At 42.1% G+C, this 18,043-nt stretch overlaps 1 protein-coding gene across 7 annotated transcripts in view; it reads left to right on the top strand.

The window, feature by feature from the left end:
• Hecw2 (HECT, C2 and WW domain containing E3 ubiquitin protein ligase 2) overlaps positions 1-18,043 on the top strand; it is a 393,569-nt gene that overhangs the window by 250,864 nt on the left and 124,662 nt on the right. For all 7 annotated transcript variants that reach the window (XM_039083599.2, XM_017596447.3, XM_039083600.2 and 4 more), the window contains 4 exons: positions 3,956-4,050; positions 9,770-9,845; positions 13,883-14,052; positions 15,386-15,528. In XM_039083599.2, the coding sequence (XP_038939527.1) occupies positions 3,956-4,050; positions 9,770-9,845; positions 13,883-14,052; positions 15,386-15,528 (484 nt within the window). The remainder of the gene's footprint in view (positions 1-3,955; positions 4,051-9,769; positions 9,846-13,882; positions 14,053-15,385; positions 15,529-18,043) is intronic.

Genomic DNA, 18,043 nt, shown 5'->3' with positions numbered 1-18,043 from the left:
CCATCTTTCCCTACCCTGCTGCTCTCTGAGTTAACACATGTTAAGCGCATGCATTGGACAAAATACTCTTGTTTTTCAGACTTGAGATTCTTTTTTTTTTTTTATTAACTTGAGTATTTCTTATATACATTTCGAGTGTTATTCCCTTTCCCGGTATCCGGGCAAACATCCCCCTCCCCCCTCCCCTTCCTTAAGGGTGTTCCCCTCCCAACCCTCCCCCCATTGCCGCCCTCCCCCCACCAGTCTAGTTCACTGGGGGTTCAGTCTTAGCAGGACCCAGGGCTTCCCCTTCCACTGGTGCTCTTACTAGGATATTCATTGCTACCTATGAGGTCAGAGTCCAGGGTCAGTCCATGTATAGTCTTTAGTTAGTGGCTTAGTCCCTGGAAGCTCTGGTTGCTTGGCATTGTTGTACATATGGGGTCTCGAGCCCCTTCAAGATCTTCCAGTTCTTTCTCTGATTCCTTCAACGGGGGTCCTATTCTCACAGACTTGAGATTCTTTTGTTTAGTTTCCCTGTGGGTTGAAGGCGGTAAGAGGATGGATTGCCTGCCACACCAGGTTGTAAGGAAGGCACTTAAGGAAGATGGGACACCCCTGGCTCCTCTGTCCTTGTTCTGTCTTGCTGCTGAGTGAGACTGGCCTCATGGCCCTGGACTCTTCCCCAGTTGGACACTCAGTCTTTACGTTTATATTTGTTCCCGCTGCCCCTGCATACATTTCTCTACAATGTTGTTGTTATATGACACTCCACTTACAGTTAGAGATGACATGTTGGAGCTTCCACCTGAGCACCAGGCCTCCGTTTCTGCCCTATGAACAATCTTTCAATTCCCTCTTCCCACCATGAAGGGGTTCAAGTACATTAACTGAAATCTTACTCTCTGTCCCGTTTTTTTAAAAGATGTGAATGTCCCCTAAAGCACTTAATAATATCTGAAGGCGGAAACAAGGCCACTCACCACAGGTCCTGTGTTTTAAAGGGCAGACGTTGTTACTGGTATCCAGATGAAGGAAGCAATAAGTTCCTATCTACGTACAAACACCGCCCCCATTCTGTCTGGGACGCTGCCCTTCTCCTGATGACTTGCCTCTGTGTATGGTCTGTCCTGGATGATTGATTAAACCCCTCAGCTCTCTCCTTCTTCACTAGAGCTCTGAAGGGTCTTTGCGATCAGCTCCACAAAATCCACTTTTGTACAGTTCAAGATAAATTTATCATGGAATTGTGTGTACTCTAAATCATTGTGTAGGTGATGATTGTGTTGTTATTGTCCTTGTTGCTGTTGTAGCGGGAAGTAATAACCCAAATGGATCAGTTGGCAAAGCTGCCACGGTCAACATCCTCCCATTAAAATAATCAGTGGTGTTTCTTGGTCTGCTACCTAGTTGCTAAAATCTTCGAGATGTGCAGGCAGCACCCTCTAACCTAAGAGTGGATGGAAGATGTCTTACCAAAGCACACCATGTTTACTGATTTATGAGTACTGCTACAGGCAGATACACGGACTGCCAGCTCTCCGGTATTTGGAGTGGAGTGCAAATGAGCTCATACCCATACAACTCCTCACAAAGGCCACTGAGTTTTGCTCTGCTCTGATAGCCCTTGGTGTGTGATTTAGGCTTGCTTTTTCAGAGTATTGCCACAGAAGAAAGCAAGTGGAGGGGGTGGATTTAAAAAACACCTCCAAACATGTGTGAGTGTTCAGGAAAACCATTTGCAGGAGTGTTCTGAGTGAGGCAGAGAGCAACAGAGGTTCTCAAGCAGACTTGAGGTTCTACAAACCCTGTACTAATTTCTGCCTCCTTGCTGCTCCTCAGTCTTGAGTCTCATCCTTAGACCTTATCCTGAGGCTCCACTGTGCTCTCACTAACCTCTTCCCTGGTCCCTATGTTCCTCCTGGTGCTTTTTCCTTGTCATCTCAGCAGTTAAACTGTAAAATGCCTGCTAGGCCAGACGTCACTCCTGGAGTTTCTTGGTCTCTCTGGCACAGTGGTGAGCATGCATATTAGTTGGTGCACAGTAACATCTTTTGATTAGTGGTGGTAATGAATATATATGAAAGGACTTGGTATTACCATGGTGGTACACGCCTTTACTCCTAGCACTCAGGAGGCACAGGCAGGTTGATCTTTGTGAGTTCAAGTCCTGCCTGGTCTGCAAAGTGAGTTCTAGGACAGCTAGGGCTCTGTTACACAGAGAACCCTTGTCTCAAAACACAGAAACAACAACAAAAATTAGACAGATACATAGACACATGCATGCATGCATACATACATACATACATACATACATACATACATATATACAAGATACATAGATACTTAGATAATAGATTCATAGATGCATAGATGGTACATGATGGATGATAGATAGATGATAGAAGATAGATAGATAGATAGATAGATAGATAGATAGATAGATAGATAGACAGGTAGATAGATAGATGATAGATGATAGATAGATGATAGAAGATAGATAGATAGATAGATAGATAGATAGATAGATAGATAGATAGATGATAGATAGAAGATAGATAGATACATAGATAGCTAGATGGTACAAGATAGATAGATAGATAGATAGATAGACAGACAGACAGAGTGTGATGTCCTGATAGATAGATGACAGATAGATAGATAGATGATAGATAGATGATAGATAGAGTGTGATGTCCTGATAGATAGATGACAGATAGATAGATAGATAGATAGATAGATAGATAGATAGATAGATAGATAGATGATAGATAAACTTTACATTTTAGTTAATGATGGAACTTTCCTTGGGTTTAACATTCGCCCATTGATGGGAGGAGTATGGCAATATTAATTCTCAGGAGAAAGTTCTCCTTATATCATTCCCTTTAAGTGAACAAGTCATATACTGCACAAGATGCCAGTTGGCATGCTCAGAAAAGTCAGTGGTAAATATAGTTACTTGGGAAAATGTGTGGAACAGCCCTATCTTATCCATTCTGTGACTCAGGTGAGAAGAGCTCCCTCTGTAGGCCAGAACTGCCCATCTGTGACCTGCCCTGCTAGCCAGCACCATTGCATCTAAAGAAGGACACCTGGGAAAAAATGGTGCTTCGGGCCTTAGTGAGGAGAGACATTCCCCTGACTCTAGGTTTATATCGAAACACATTCACTTCATGCTTTGGGAAACTAACTGCTTTCTAAAAACCACAGTCGGTATATGTCTTGCCTTTTCTTGAACTTAATTGTCTGATCAAATTTATAAGGTATATGAGTGTCTATGTGCTCATCACTATGCATCAGGTCCCCAAATCTGATCCCTATTCATCAATTCATCCAAGTCACTTGGAAGACTAAGGTCACATGGATTCCTGAGAGTCCACCCTGTCTGTGCTTTGTCAGACTGCTTTGCTCTTTCTAGTCCTAGCAGTAGCTAAGATCTGTCTACGTGGAAGAGCTTAAAAACAGTCTTGGTTTGCATAGCTGGCTTACCGAAAACCTGAGTGACTCACCTGTCACCCAGGACAGGCTGAAGTGGGTATTGGATAACAACCCAGACAGGAGGATGGCACTGCCTGGTAGTGTGAGCACCATGGCAGGTGGCACCGAGAGGACCACATTCTTACCTATCCTCTGCAGAGTACATTCAGTATAGTATCTGCACGCATTGTTTTTCTGATACAGTTGAGATGTTCTTACGAAGTTTCATCGAAGCTGGGCTCGGTGGCTGAGGTGAGAGGATTCAGAGTTCATGGCTATCCTGAAACACAGAGTGAGCTTGAGACTAGCTTAGGTGATGTACATATCAAGTCCCTGTACAAAAGAAGGCAATAGAGAAAATCAAAATAAAACCCACCAGGAATTGGTAAAAATTGGTGGCTGCTGGTCGGCAAAGGAGTCATATAGAGAAGGTTTGCCTGAGAGGGATGCGGTATCTCTTCAGTGAAATCAGCTGTTTTCTCCCATTGCTTTGCAGCGGAGATCAAAATCTGTTTCAAATACTACCATGGCATTAGCGGAGCCCTGCGAGCCACAACCCCCTGTATTACTGTGAAGAACCCGGCTGTGATGGTGAGTTCTCCTCCTTGATGGCTTCCTCCTGAGCCCTGCAAAGAGTTCTTTTGCCTGGGCTACCTTGTCAGGGTCACATAAGAGACGATGACAAGGAAATACACAACAGTATGGTCACCGTTTTCGGAAAGGAAATGTGTAACAAGTCTGCCACAATTGCATCTGTAATACCAATCAGTGGGAAAACACTTGTTACAGAGCGGCCCTGTGGGCCAACTGCAAGTCAAGGGATCACTGTGAGTCACACAGTGTTCGGTCATGAAAGAAATTATGATACTGCATCTCAGGTGGATTTGCAGGAATTCAGTGAGTAAAATGGAAACGACACCTAGGGAAGTCATAGTGACTCTGCCTGCCAGGCACCTCAAGGAGTTTTCACCCAAAGAAAGGGCACGATGGGAATTATCTGGGTGCTTTCCTCAGAGGTCTGAGTTCAGATCCCTCACAAAGTGCTGTGTGAGAGTCTACTGTTTGGTAAAACATGGCCGCTCAGTGGGAGCCAACTTCTTTGTCAAGCCCACGTTGAAAAAGCATAATTATTTACTTTGAAAGAAAACTCTCTATTTCTAAGAGAATGTCAGTCTCCTAGGGGTTGCTTTTACAGTTTTCTGACTTGTCTCTCGTGTTAGATCAACTTTAAAAATCAATAGTTCTCATAATTGACTCATGGTTTAGAAAGATTCTTGGGCTCTAATGTGTAAATCCTTGAAGCTTTTGTCACTAGTGAAAATAAGCTTATAAAAGTCTAGAAAAAAATTGACTTCTATGTCATAGAATCTTCACTGTGTGTGTGTGTGTCTCTCTCTCTGTCTCTCTCTCTCTGCGTGTGTGTGTGTGTGTGTGTGTGTGTGTGTGTGTGTGTGTGTGTGTGCATTTATAGGGATGTTGATCTTTTTGGAAACAGACAGGTGGGGTTAGGTTAAATTACCCCAATTCAGAAAGCATTCTCTGCAGATGACATTTTGAGATTGTCCAGCCCTGCCATGTGCTGTCTTTGATAGGGCTGGTGCCTCTGAAGCAATCATTTCATTTTACTCTATTCAGAGATGTTTCTGGTGGGTGTGTCCTCTATGTGCTGAGCTCCTGCTGGTACTCAGATGCTAAGAAGGGGGAGGGGGTAGCTGTCACTGCTGTACTGAGATGTGGAAGTGCCCTCAGTCGGATCGCTAGTGCAAGTTATCAGTGTATGAGGCAGAGTGGAATGGTGCTGTGAGAGCATGTGTAGTGAAATCTGTCATGACCAGAAAGTTCTGAATGAAGGACATCCCAGGTGATGAATAGAAGCTACTTGGGTGAAGAGAAAAAAAGGAAAAAAAAATCCACACATGAGGAACAATGTAAGAAAAATGTCCACGATCTCTGGTTAGGATTATATTTGAGTTTTCTCTACTATAATAAACCTAGTGCAGAATATAGAAATAATAGCACACACTGCTACATAAGACTTTGTAGGTCACACAATGGTTAACAATTGTTGACTTACAAAATCTGCCATATCTATATAACACTGGATTTGACTTTGTCATTAATATGGTAAAACGAAAAATTAATATTGTTAATGTTACATACCTAAAAGAGTAGAGATGTTTCTAATCAAACCTCTGAAAAACTCATTTTGATGAAATTAGACAATAAAAAGAAAGCCAGCACTTCCTGGATTTGGAGTCTTTTAGACTTGAGCAGTTCCAAGATCTAGCTGTTGCTGAAGGCGGTGGGAATGTCTAGCCCACTGCCAATTAAATGCGGTGCAGTGATTTTCCGGTGAGAGTGCCCTGTCAAAGCCTGCAGCTTGGGGATAATTAATGTGCTTCAGTATGACTTCAGAGCTCTGTGTAGACAACAGCACTGCAATCAAGAAAGAACATTTTGATTAAAAGAACCCGTTAATGGAAGTGGTGGTCAGTAGATTTGTGAGCAGTCTAGAAACACTTGGGTCTGTATTCTTGGGTCTCCTTTGGGGAGGTCAGTGCTATGCCGCTGTAGCAGATTGGTAGTTCCTGGGTATACAGCATGTCTTTAATTATTGTAAGTAACAGCACTCGTGCTTTGCATGATTATTCATGGCAGATACAAAGAGTAGACCTGAGGGAGACAGCTGAGACTTTCTCCACGTCCGGAAATGAGCCATTACACTAACCCTGTGATCCCCCTTCTCAGAAATCCCTTTGTGATGAATCAAGACTATAAACCTCTGCCTCCTGTGTCATTTGTGTGTTGGCGTTGACGTCACTATCATTCATCTGAGCATGCAGTAGATGTGTGTGAGCTTTGCAACAGGAAATCCATCAGCTTCGAGGGCAGGCGAGGGCACTGTCTTTTTTCAGCACTTGGTTGACACTGTTGCTTCTGGGTTTCCTGGAATGGATCTATGGAGTGAGTCTATTTAAAACCTCTCTCTAAACACAGATGCCGATATGAGTATTACAATGAATGGTCCTGGATTTAGTGGTAATGGATGGCCTTCCCCTGCTTTATTGTAGTATGAGATAAAGTTGTATTCGTTGAGCCTTATTTCAAGTGAGCATTTTGCCAGAGAGCTGACACTAGTTTTCTGTGAATTCTTGGGTAGTTGCTTTAGATAAGTCTTACCATAGAATAAATTATATTTTTGAAATGAAAATCTTTAGATGTCTTCTTAGTTCCTTATAGGTTTTTAAAAATATTTTAATTAGTTTATAAGTCTGGTTTGGTGGTGTGTACCTGCTATCCTGGCACTTGAGGAGGCTGGGACAGGAAGATTGTGAATTGTCAACCTGGGCTACATAGAAAGATCATGTCTCAAAAAATGAGAGGGAGGGGAGAGGAGTTTTAATCAGAGAGACCATGAAAATTTCCAGTCATGAATAATTCACTCAGCATAAACAAGTTCCTGTTACACACATGTTATAGTCCTGGAGGGACGTTCTTACGTATTAGGTAGTGTGTTCTACTCAGGGCAAGGACCTGTTTTGCAGACCTGCTGTCCTGTTATAGCAGGGAGTGTAGGTTGTGATCATCTGTCACAGGGGAAGTCTATGTCACCTGCCCAGGCCCTGTGTGCTGAGAACAGGATAAACAGTCGCACAATCTGCTGTCTAGACCCTCTGCTGCTACCTCTGCCCTGTTAATCTGGGAATCGTGAGTCAGAGGGATAAAATCTGCTGTAATAACTCACATTTTTTTGTTGAATGAACAGCCTATGATCATCAAGAGAATGGGATTAAGGAGGATGCAAAGTTATATAACTCAGTTAAAAAAAAAAGTCATTACCTTGCAAGTGTGAGGACCTGAGATTGATTCCCTAGAAAACACATAAAAAATGTGGGGTGAGACTGGACACTCTCATAATTTCATTGTTGGAGAATTAGAGACAGACAGACAGATACTTGGACTAGCTGGCTAGTCAACCTAACCTACTTGGTGAATTTTAGGCTAATGAGAGGCCTTGTCTCCAAAGAAAAGGGGAAAAGCAACTGAGATAATAACTGAAGCAGTTTTCTGGCCTTTACACAGACACACAGACACACACACACACACACACACACACACACTTGCACACACACACAAACATACACACACACACATACACATACACCCACACCCACACATACACCCACACACACACACACTTGTACACACACACACACACACACACACACACACACACACACACACACACACATTTACACCCAGAGAAGAGAAAAGAACAGAAGGGAAGAGAAGGGAAGGGGAGGGAAGGAGAGAGGAGAGGAAAGAAAAGGATCATCTGTCAATAAAGGAATTGAATGGCACTGATGCAAACTGATCAGGGGACAGTTAATTGCCACATAATCTTGTCTGTGGTGTAGAAGGCACAAGGAGACAGTAGACGTGTGCATTTCATCTTGACTTGGATCAGCGATGGTCACCTGTGACACAGTGTGAGCTTTACCTGGGAGTACAGTGAAGACAAAGAAGTATCAGACCAGAGACACCCAGCACCAGACAGTGGTGCAAATGAGAAAATTGTGGATAAAACCAGATTTTACCCAGAAATTGGTGCAGTCATGGAAGAGAGACCTCCAAATAGAAGTGAATCAATTCAGACATAACATAGGAAAGTGAGGATTTATGTCCAACAAGCAGAGTCAGTGGATGAAAAATGACTAAAGGGCCAAGGGGATACAGTAACTCTTGATAAACTAAAACATAATTTTTGCCGAAGGCAGTCCAGGTGATCAGTTGGTAGCTGGAGCCTGGTGAGAGGTGAGGAATTTGATTTTATGTCAAGAGTGGCGTCACACTGAGGATAGAGATGCCCACTAGATGATGTAGAATTTTTATAATCTACCAAGTAGGAGACAGAAGCCTCAGGTCAGGCTTAATTAGGCTGAGGGCGTACATGAGCTTGACTAAAGTTTGGTCAGGGAAGAAACCCTGGTAGAGTTTAATACAAATTTCATAATTAAATTCTGTATGTGATTTTCATTTTCTACATATTCAGAATAGACTGCTTCACCCCTGTCTCCTCTTGTAATATGGACTTCTTTTGTCAGAGTACCCTCTTCTTCAAAACCATAAATTGTGTACTAATTGTTCAGAAATTGAGAGAAGGATACAAATCTGCTTGGTGGTCTTTAAATTACTGGTTTCATATAAGATACAATTTATTCAAACGTTTTTAGGAGAGAGTGATTGTGCAGTAACGTTACATGGTCCTGCTATGGCTAGTTCCAATAGCCAAGCGCCTTCACTGCAGTACAGCAGGAGCCTGAACGCAGGTAGGACGCCCATGTGAACACTGAGATGTGAAGTTAGGGAGGGTGGCTTGGCACATGTTAATGAATCTGACATAAGTCAAGTATTTACTCTTATTAAATATGAAGGAATTTAATGTTTAGCTTCAGTAGTAATATAAATATGTTAATTATGCACCAAGTATATTCATCCGGACATGGTGGCACATTCTAAAATCCAAACCCTTGAGAGTAAAAAGGAAGAAGATCCTGAGTTTAAGGCCAATTGAGAATTCGGGCTTTGTAGGGGGTGGGTGGAGGGTACAGTGACTTTTGTCAACGCAAGCTAAGAAAAATTCGTGAAGAAGATGGGACAGAATGGCCTAATATTCCCGGGTGGGGCTGGGGTGGGGCAGGGCTGGGATGATGATGGTTGAGAAGTTTGGTTGGAGATCAAGAGTGTTCTCATCTCAAAGGTAGGGCGTCTCTCCAAATGAAGCAGGCCAAGACCTTGTCTCAAGTGTAACAGAAACACTGCTGCCATCAACAACTATGTTACACACACACATACACACACACACACACTAGAGAGGGAGACAGACAGACAGACAGACAGACAGACAGACAGAGACAGAGAGAGTTGGCTTCAAACTTATTCTTCTGCCTCATTCCCCCCGAGTGCATGGCTATTGGAATGTGTACCATGCAACCCCATATTCATATTAAACACAACACACATAAGTTAGGTTGATTATATTAAGAAAGATTCCTACGTTCATATTTTAATGGGATAAAGATTTAAATATGAACCTTTGATCCTGTATCTTTGAAGCTATATTTGCATATCTGTTCTAATATTTGAAAAATTGAAGGTGTGCATTATAATACATTTTTACCAAAAACAAAACAACAACAAAATAAAACAAACAAACAAACACCTCATTTTAAGTCCACACAGATGAGGGTCCCTGGGCAATTAGATAACATGATTCCAGTATGAAACTCACACCCATGTTTCTCCTCAGATGGGTGCAGAAGGCATGGAAGGATGTGCTTCAGGAAGCCTGCACTCTAGGAAACTCGTCAGCTTCACATTGTCAGGTAAGTGTCTGCCTGTGGCCTCCACTCTGAGGCTGTGCGGCTTCAGTGTAGGACCTCGTCATTCCTCCTGCACCATCATCTACGGCCTGGAAGCCAGCTTACTTTGAACTCTTTTGGTCATACTTCTGGAAAGTCAAATATACTGTGATAAAATTAAATGACTATTATGTTTAGAAAGTCCTTTTTACCATGTTTTCTCATGAAGGAAGAAGGACTGAGTTTATGAGTGTATGGAAGGTGGAGGGAAAGTGCTTTGCCGACTTCAAACCATTTATGCTTCAACTGGAGAAAGAAAAAGGTTCGAAGACTTGAAGAACACAAAAAATTAGAGTGCAGATAGCTTTTTTTTTCCACGAAGTTAACAGAATACATTTAACAAGTAAAAAGATAATGTGTTCTGTTCAGCAAAACAGGCCACCCACTTGCATGCAAACTGTCCAGCTATAGCACTGTGTCAGGCTGAGTTTTGCTTTGTGGTTTGGGAAGTTGACCGAATTGAAACTAGCACAGAAGTAGGAGGAGCTTGCTACCAACGGGGGAGGGTCTTGGTAAGACACAGCTTACACATGCTGACATTTTTGAGGCAAAAAGTATACCTATGAATATAGATGTGCTACAACATAAAAAGGTGACATTGGTTGTACATAGGGCACTGTCAAAATGTTTGAAAACCACTGACCTATCAATAATGAATTGGAAGTTATAAAACCAAGAGTGTTCTAAGAAAGCCAGTGCTTTAATTGGAGTTTAAGTGGACAACTGGGTGATAGTTATACAATGCCTGAAGCTTACCTGACTCTGTAAAGAAACTTCTTGTAGGTGTAGCGCGTCTGAGATTTAAGTAAGATTCTGTTTCCTTCACGTTTTAAATACTGTGCATGAGGAGACCTGGAGAGCAGCCACCTCCATGAGCCACAGCCATCACACCAGACCAGGCTGTGCACACTACCCATTGCTGGGGTGTGGTCTTTTCGTTTAGTGGTCTGTTTCACTTCTGTGAGGCTGTTCATTTGAAGGCCTCTTTTCTTTCCTTCCTTCAACTTCCTGATGAACCTTAGAAGTTGTCACCTGGTGGGTGGTTTATGGTTCAGATTAGGCCAATAAATACATTTCATTTGTGATCTGTGGTATTTTTAAAGTATCCAGGTGAGTTACTTTAGAGTACCTTCATAGATAGTAGCATCTGTCTAGCTCTGACACTGCTCCCTGAGGACATGGTGACTGACAGCTGTGCTTTAGACCTGGGATGTTTTAGGGAAGCAATAGGCACTGAAGCCCCTGGTGATAACTGGGAACAATTAGCCCCTTGATTGTCGACTATTGATTTCTTAGTTTAGAGCTATTGAACGATGTGCTGGATTGCTGTATATCATTTTAAACTTGGCAGTCGTGTATTGATTTTTGAATTCAGAAGGAGTGCTGTTAACTCACTGCAAGAGAATTACTATCTGGAAAGTAAAATCACAGGGTATCTTCCTCAAAATAAGAAATCTGTTGGACATCAGCGAGTCCATCTTTAAATCCTTTCTGAGCATCCCACCTCTGTTCACATAGAAGCTGGCTGCCGAGTGGACGGAAATGGGTATAAATCATAGGAGATGAGTAGAATTCTGTAACATCGATTGTAAAACAATTAAGATTGTAGACTAACAATGGGTGACGATGTTTGTCTGAAAGTATTGGCATACTGGAATAGCTGCCTGCAAATGCACTATGCCTGGTTATCTAAGAATAAAGGGGGCTGGACAGGTGGCTCAGCGGTTAAGATCACTGACTGCTCTTCCAGAGGTCCTGAGTTCAATTCCCAGCAACCACACGGTGGCTCACAGCTATCTGTAGTGGCCTCAGATGCCCTCTTGTGTGTGTCATGTGGTTTACTCACACATATTAAATAAATAAATGAGCTTAAAAAAGGGGGGGAGGGATGGAGATTTAGCTCAGTGGTAGAACCCTTGCCTAGCTAGTGGAAGCCCTGGGCTTGATCCTCAGCTCTGGTGAAAAAAAAATTAATTAAGAATAAGGAAGGAGATCAAGAATTGAACTATACAGCTTCAGTAAAAAATGTCTCGATAAATGTCTTAAATCTTACAATAAGGCTGAAACTGGGATATTTAGCATGCATGCCTTTGTTACTTTGGGTTCTTCTTTGGCTTATTACGTGTTGTGGATTATTTATAAACAATGAAACAAAGGAAAATAGAGAGAAGCAAGAACAGAGATGGTGTAGATTCAGGGGGTGCATCGCCACATTACAAATACTTGGCAGTTTATCACCTGCATTAATGAAGACTCATTCGTCTGTGTAGCATCTCACAGGGCAGGAGTTGGCATCACAGATGTCTAACTTCGACACCCTTTTCACCGTGACTTTGATCTGGTGGTGGAATGCTTTTTTGTTCAAAGGAATATTTGTCTGTGAGTGAATTAGTTTTGTCAGACTTTTCAGCAGCTGTTTCCATGATATTCTGAATTTGCTTCAAGGAAATCTCTTGCTCAGAAGTAAACTTAATATCTAGAGTCTATCAATCTGTCTTGAGTCTGAGGCGAGAGTATTCAGGAAGGGCAAGACAATAAATGTGAGCTGCATTTTCTTCTCAAGGCTGCTCTACACTAACAGAGAAAACATGCAGAGAATGAACGGTCCATGCGGATCAGCGTTTAATAATGATGCGCAGTTTATGAAGCATCAGAACTGGACCAGTAGGATGATGGGCTGGCAGCAGCGTCACAGAGTACGTGTTGCATACCTCGCTGTCCTTCCCCCTCCTGATGGTCTCTAGGTCAGCCATCAATCTAGATCTCATGCAGTGTTGTCAACATGAGGCCTCACTGTCGAATAGCTCCATATTTGCTAATGTAGTATCCTATTCCGCTGCTGACTATGTGTCATTAGACAGCCCTGGTCTGGTTTTGTCTCATGTATGAGGCCATGAGTTCTTGTGGACCAGTCCATTCCTTCCTGAGAGTAAGTTCTGAGGAATACATAAAACCCAAGGCCTAGGTTGACCTGTATTTCAGGGCTGTAATGCAGTGTCTCTCTGCTGATCTAGCCAATACAGGCCTTCCTGTGCAGACTTCTTCTCTAGGCTAGAGTGTTCAAGACCTCCAGAGTGATCTGAAACACATGAAAATGTAGTCTCTTCCATGGCTTTGATGGTTTAGCCCCAAAGCTGCATTAATCATACCAGTAGTCTCAGAAAGGTGTTATAGGCCCAGCTAAGTCAGCTTTCATACTAGACATTTGTGTACCTGTCAGCCTGACAGTTAAAATGTCTCCTCACTGAGCAGACTCCACCTAAGACTTTTAGCATCTTGTGTCATATAAAATATTTTGTGAATGCAAGGTAAGTTATGAGATATTCTTCGAATATTTAAATTGCTTTATAGGTTACAAAAATAACTGAAGAATTATTTTAAATGATTACATTTACATATTGAATTCATTATAGAATATGTGTGATATTTAAGATGTAGTACAAATGAGTGTGTACTTTAAATTTTTCTTAAGTTAAACCGATTTAAACGTATACATGCATACACATATACAATATGCATACACACATATAATACAGAAATGTGTAATTTTACATATATGAGTATTTTTATAAACTGATTATTAAGAATTTCTGTGCGGAGGCTGTCTCACATTCTGGCTGACCAACCACACCGCACCAGGAAAAAGAGGACAAGAACCCACAAGCACATGGGGTGGGAAGCGCTCCAACTAGGGCACAAGGTGATGAAGAAGGGCTGGCATGATTTTTGTCACCTTGGAGAACCCTCTGCTTGAAGGTGACCCACTTACCATTCTCTACCCTCACACAGTGTGGCTAAATCTCTTTATGCACACAGTGTGACGGACTCTGCCTAGAGCTTTGGAGTAGAACTTCAGTTAAGAACTTTGCTGTTTGTGCTAACCAGGATGTCTGAATCCTTCCTCCTGTCATCTCTGCTCCCCCCCTTCCCTGCTGCCTTTCCTCACTTCTGCTTCTTTCTCCTCCCCCCACCCCTCTCCCTCCTTCCCTCCCTTTCTCAAGATCTCAGGGCAGTTGGGCTCAAGAAAGGGATGTTCTTCAATCCTGACCCTTATCTTAAGATGTCCATTCAGCCAGGGAAGAAGAGCAGTTTCCCTACCTGTGCCCACCACGGGCAGGAGAGAAGATCCACTATCATCAGTAACACCACCAATCCAATCTGGCACAGAGAGGTACACAGCAGTGGCTGGGGGAGGGGCAGAGGAGGGTGGGGAATTGCGATGGGGGGGGTCTTCTGCTTGACAGTACTTGACAGGTGAGTTCGTCTTTTCCCTCTGTGCAGACCTGAGCTGTGAATGGGTGTGGGCACGATGGTTCCAGATGTCTAGTTCTGTTGCAAGGAGGGTACACCGCATGTGAGCTAGTTCCTTTTTGTTAGAGACAGCTGTTTAGTAAGACTGCTGAATTGTTCTCTTCTAGGGTACGACTTTATGGTGTGCTACAGGTTTAATAATTGAAATAAATATATATCTTAATATTCTTAAAAAATTAAAATGTAATGCAAAGAGTTCATGATGAACAAAGGTTTTATAAGAACAAGAGGATTGAAATATTACCTTGTAGAATCACAGTAAAGCCAGAATCAAAGGGAAAAAGTCTGGTTTGTATTTTTTTCAACCTTTTGCTGTAGTATGTATTCAGTTCAGATTAAAGGAGTTTCTTCCTCTATGGACTTTGGCAAATGTTTCCATGGACTTTTAGAGACTTGCTAGTTGAGCCATTCAGGAAGTTGGCATCCCAAGCGAAGGCAGATTGTGTTGATGGTATGTGAGAGTTCCTCACAGCAGCACTATGCTGCCCGTCTTCCTAATGCATCACATCATTGGAATCAAGCAAAGGGTTTTCTCATCAGAGTTACACGGAGTCAAATATGAGCAGAGACACGGCATGCCTTCTCATTGGCATCTCAAGGATCCAGCCTTTGCATCCCAATGCTACCTACTCAGAGGCAGGCTGCCTTCTTATTCTTAGCAAGTGCTATTTTCCACTAAGCAGACTGCCAAATTCCTCTGCCCTTTGGAGAACTTTAATTATTATACTAAATAAACACAGTGGCGCCTAAATGTCAAACAGCCCAGTACAGTTCACATTGCTGTGGTTGCATGGACACGGTCAAGGAAAAGTGACATGACTCACACTCACTTCCTGCTGCCATAGTTTGCTGAGGTCAAATGTTTAAATAGAAACAGGATCAGTGTTACTGATTTTCCCTTTAACTTCAGTAAGTTACTTTATGCATAATCGAATCTTTGACACTATATTCTATAACTCCTAAACCAAGTAAGTGTATCATTGGATGAAACATTCTGTTGCCAATCAGATTTTAAACTTTTTTCGTTTTAAGAATCTTTGTGACTTTTTTTAGTTTTATCTGAGTACAGAATTGACAGCAACTGGTAATGTGAACTCTGTGTGCAATCAGTCTAAGAGATACCATTTTCTGTATATAAAATGATAGGATTCTGTGTTTGTCTTCTTAGCCAACACATATTTTTTTTATTTCAGAAATACTCCTTTTTTGCACTTTTGACCGATGTCTTAGAAATTGAAATCAAAGACAAATTTGCCAAGAGCCGGCCCATCATCAAACGCTTCCTGGGAAAATTAACCATTCCAGTGCAGAGGCTGTTGGAGAGGCAGGCTGTCGGGTAACTGCCTCTCACTTGGGGGATCCTGAGATTAGTTTGTGCTGAAACAGAAATAACACTTAGTAGTCCCAGGGTGTGTCTTGCTGATAAGATGTGGAACATGTCTCTTTATATTTTAAAAAAAGTGCCCTTAAACTTAATAAAGTGTCCTGGATCCAAAATACCTTGTTTCAATGATACCTCCTTGTGGTATCAATCCCCTTCCCAAGTTTCATCTAGATAGCAGTCAGTGACAACTCTCACAGTGTTCAGCTGGTTTGAGGGCATAGTGAAATCGTGCTATGACACCCTCTCATGAGATCATTGCACCCCCAACCTATTCTGATGAATTCCATCCACAGGGCCTACATTTATTCCCAAAATACAAAAACAAACTTATTTGGGGACTTAGTTTTAGTTTTTCACTCCTGTAAGCTGTCTGTGTAAATTGTGAGTAGTTAAAAACTACAACACACCCCCATCCATTGTTATGTGAAATGTATTTTTATGTCATGAGTACCAGCAAACTCAATACTACAAGTACTCTGCGGGGCAGCATTAGATCATTTTGTGTGTCTTTTTTTTCCACTTCAGGAGAACCTTTTGAATGTATCGTAATGTAACCTCGAGAGAAATTAGCATGAGCTCCCTCAAGGTCGTAGTGATGAATTTTGTATTATCTCCTGAGATGCTATGTTCTTCCAATGTTACAGTATTACAGGGACTTGTCCACATAGCCTCAGAGCTCCAAGAGGTAGAGGCTATGATGCTAGCCATTTCAGAGATAAGGAATCTGAGGCTGCAGGTGGTGTTAGAGCCGAGATTTGAGCTCAGTCCCTCTGCTCTAGACCTGCTGCTGCCTGAAACATCTTGAGTACAAGTTGTAGTTGTTCCCTGCAGGAAGCTGGCCCTGTGTATTCATTGCACTTTTTACACCTTGAGTACTGGCTGTAAGTTTGCTTGTGGAGACCTGACCCTACACAGTCACCGCGGGTTTCTGGGGCTTGTGTTTCCTCATCTGAGAACAGTTCCTCAGACTACGAGGTCCCTACAGTGCCATCAAACTCACAGGTTCTGATGGATTCTCAGAAGATGTGAACAGTGTGGGTGGACAGCCCACACAAAATAAAGAGATAATACAAAATTCTAGGAGCTTGGTTTATCTGATAAAATGTTGAGACGTGACAGCTATTTTTTAAGGATAATAATTATAGCTTCTAGAAGATATATTTTGAGAGGTTTGGAAATTATTTTTAGCATGTAACAACGGTGAATGATTATGGTGAGAATCAACTGCGATAACTAATATACTCCCCACTTGATTTATATTAATTATAATCATCTAGTTCAGGTAATATATCTGTATCCATTTTATGTACTGACAGTAAGATCGATCAAGGAAGGGCTCAACCTTGTCAGTGACCCAGACTGCCATGAACGCTCTGGTGTTTGAGTTAGCCTTCCAAAGAGCTGAACGCCCACAGGAGTGACAAACACAGTTCTGCCTGCAGTGGAAGGAAACCCAAAATGTATTCATAAAGTGTCAGAACTGAGATGTCTCTCCATGAGTAGGCTAAAATCATTGCCGTCATACCGGATACTGACATACGTTAGTTAATATTTCTGACCTGATTATTGTTTTCTACTGAGTAACCAATACGTCTTAAAAGGATTATACTTTGGCCAGTCATACATTTGGCGAACTGAAGCTATCTGAAATAGGTGATATTGCCCAGGGTATGACTGTATGGGATAAGCTACACTTCCTATTCTGTTTCTAAAGCATTTGTTTAACTGTGACATTTTTCATGGCATGGCCAGCTTCCTTCCAAAAGACTTGTCATGACCCTATGGTTATCCTTTTCTCTGATTAGTGGGAGAATGCCCGAGGCATCAGAGAAAGGCTTTTGTTGTTCATTTTTTATAATAGTGATGTTTAGCATATTCTTCATAATGATATATCACAGAAGGAAGCAGCTTGAGTCTGAATAAGGCTGGGCAAGCTCAGGAGGAGAGCCAGACGCCCACTCTGTACAGAAGCACACTCCTCACAGAGATCTGCGAGGCCCCAGACCCACACTCCGTACAGAAGCACACTCCTCACAGAGATCTTTGAGGCATGGGCGGCTTTTCTGAACTTTGATAGGAAGGAGTTGAACTGAGGACTTTTTCTCAGTTAAAATTCTTCTAAGTGATGGTTCTTGTTTGGCAGTTAATTATTATGTATACATTAGGTGCCTACTAAGTGTCCAGAGCTGTGTTAGGTATTGGAGATGAGACAGTCACTGACACAGATGGGTACAATTCTTTCCCTATAGCTCTTAATAAACGCTCGTTCTCTACCTTAAACATTGCTTTTGCAAATCTTCCCTTTTTAGTGTCATTAGTGGGTTTTGGCAGAAAAGGGGAGAAGCAGTCATTTTATTTTGACAAGAAAGTGATGGTTTTCTTAGATGACTAGGTGTCAGAAAGTAGAAACTGAGCCTTGGGATTTGCTGCTGGGCACACTTGCGAGTGTACAAGCACTTCTGCGTGT

This window comes from Rattus norvegicus, chromosome 9, assembly GCF_036323735.1.
Source record: "Rattus norvegicus strain BN/NHsdMcwi chromosome 9, GRCr8, whole genome shotgun sequence".
Classification (NCBI taxonomy): domain Eukaryota; kingdom Metazoa; phylum Chordata; class Mammalia; order Rodentia; family Muridae; genus Rattus; species Rattus norvegicus.
Note: the sequence above shows the minus strand (reverse complement) of the source record. Positions and strands in the feature narration are given on the sequence as shown.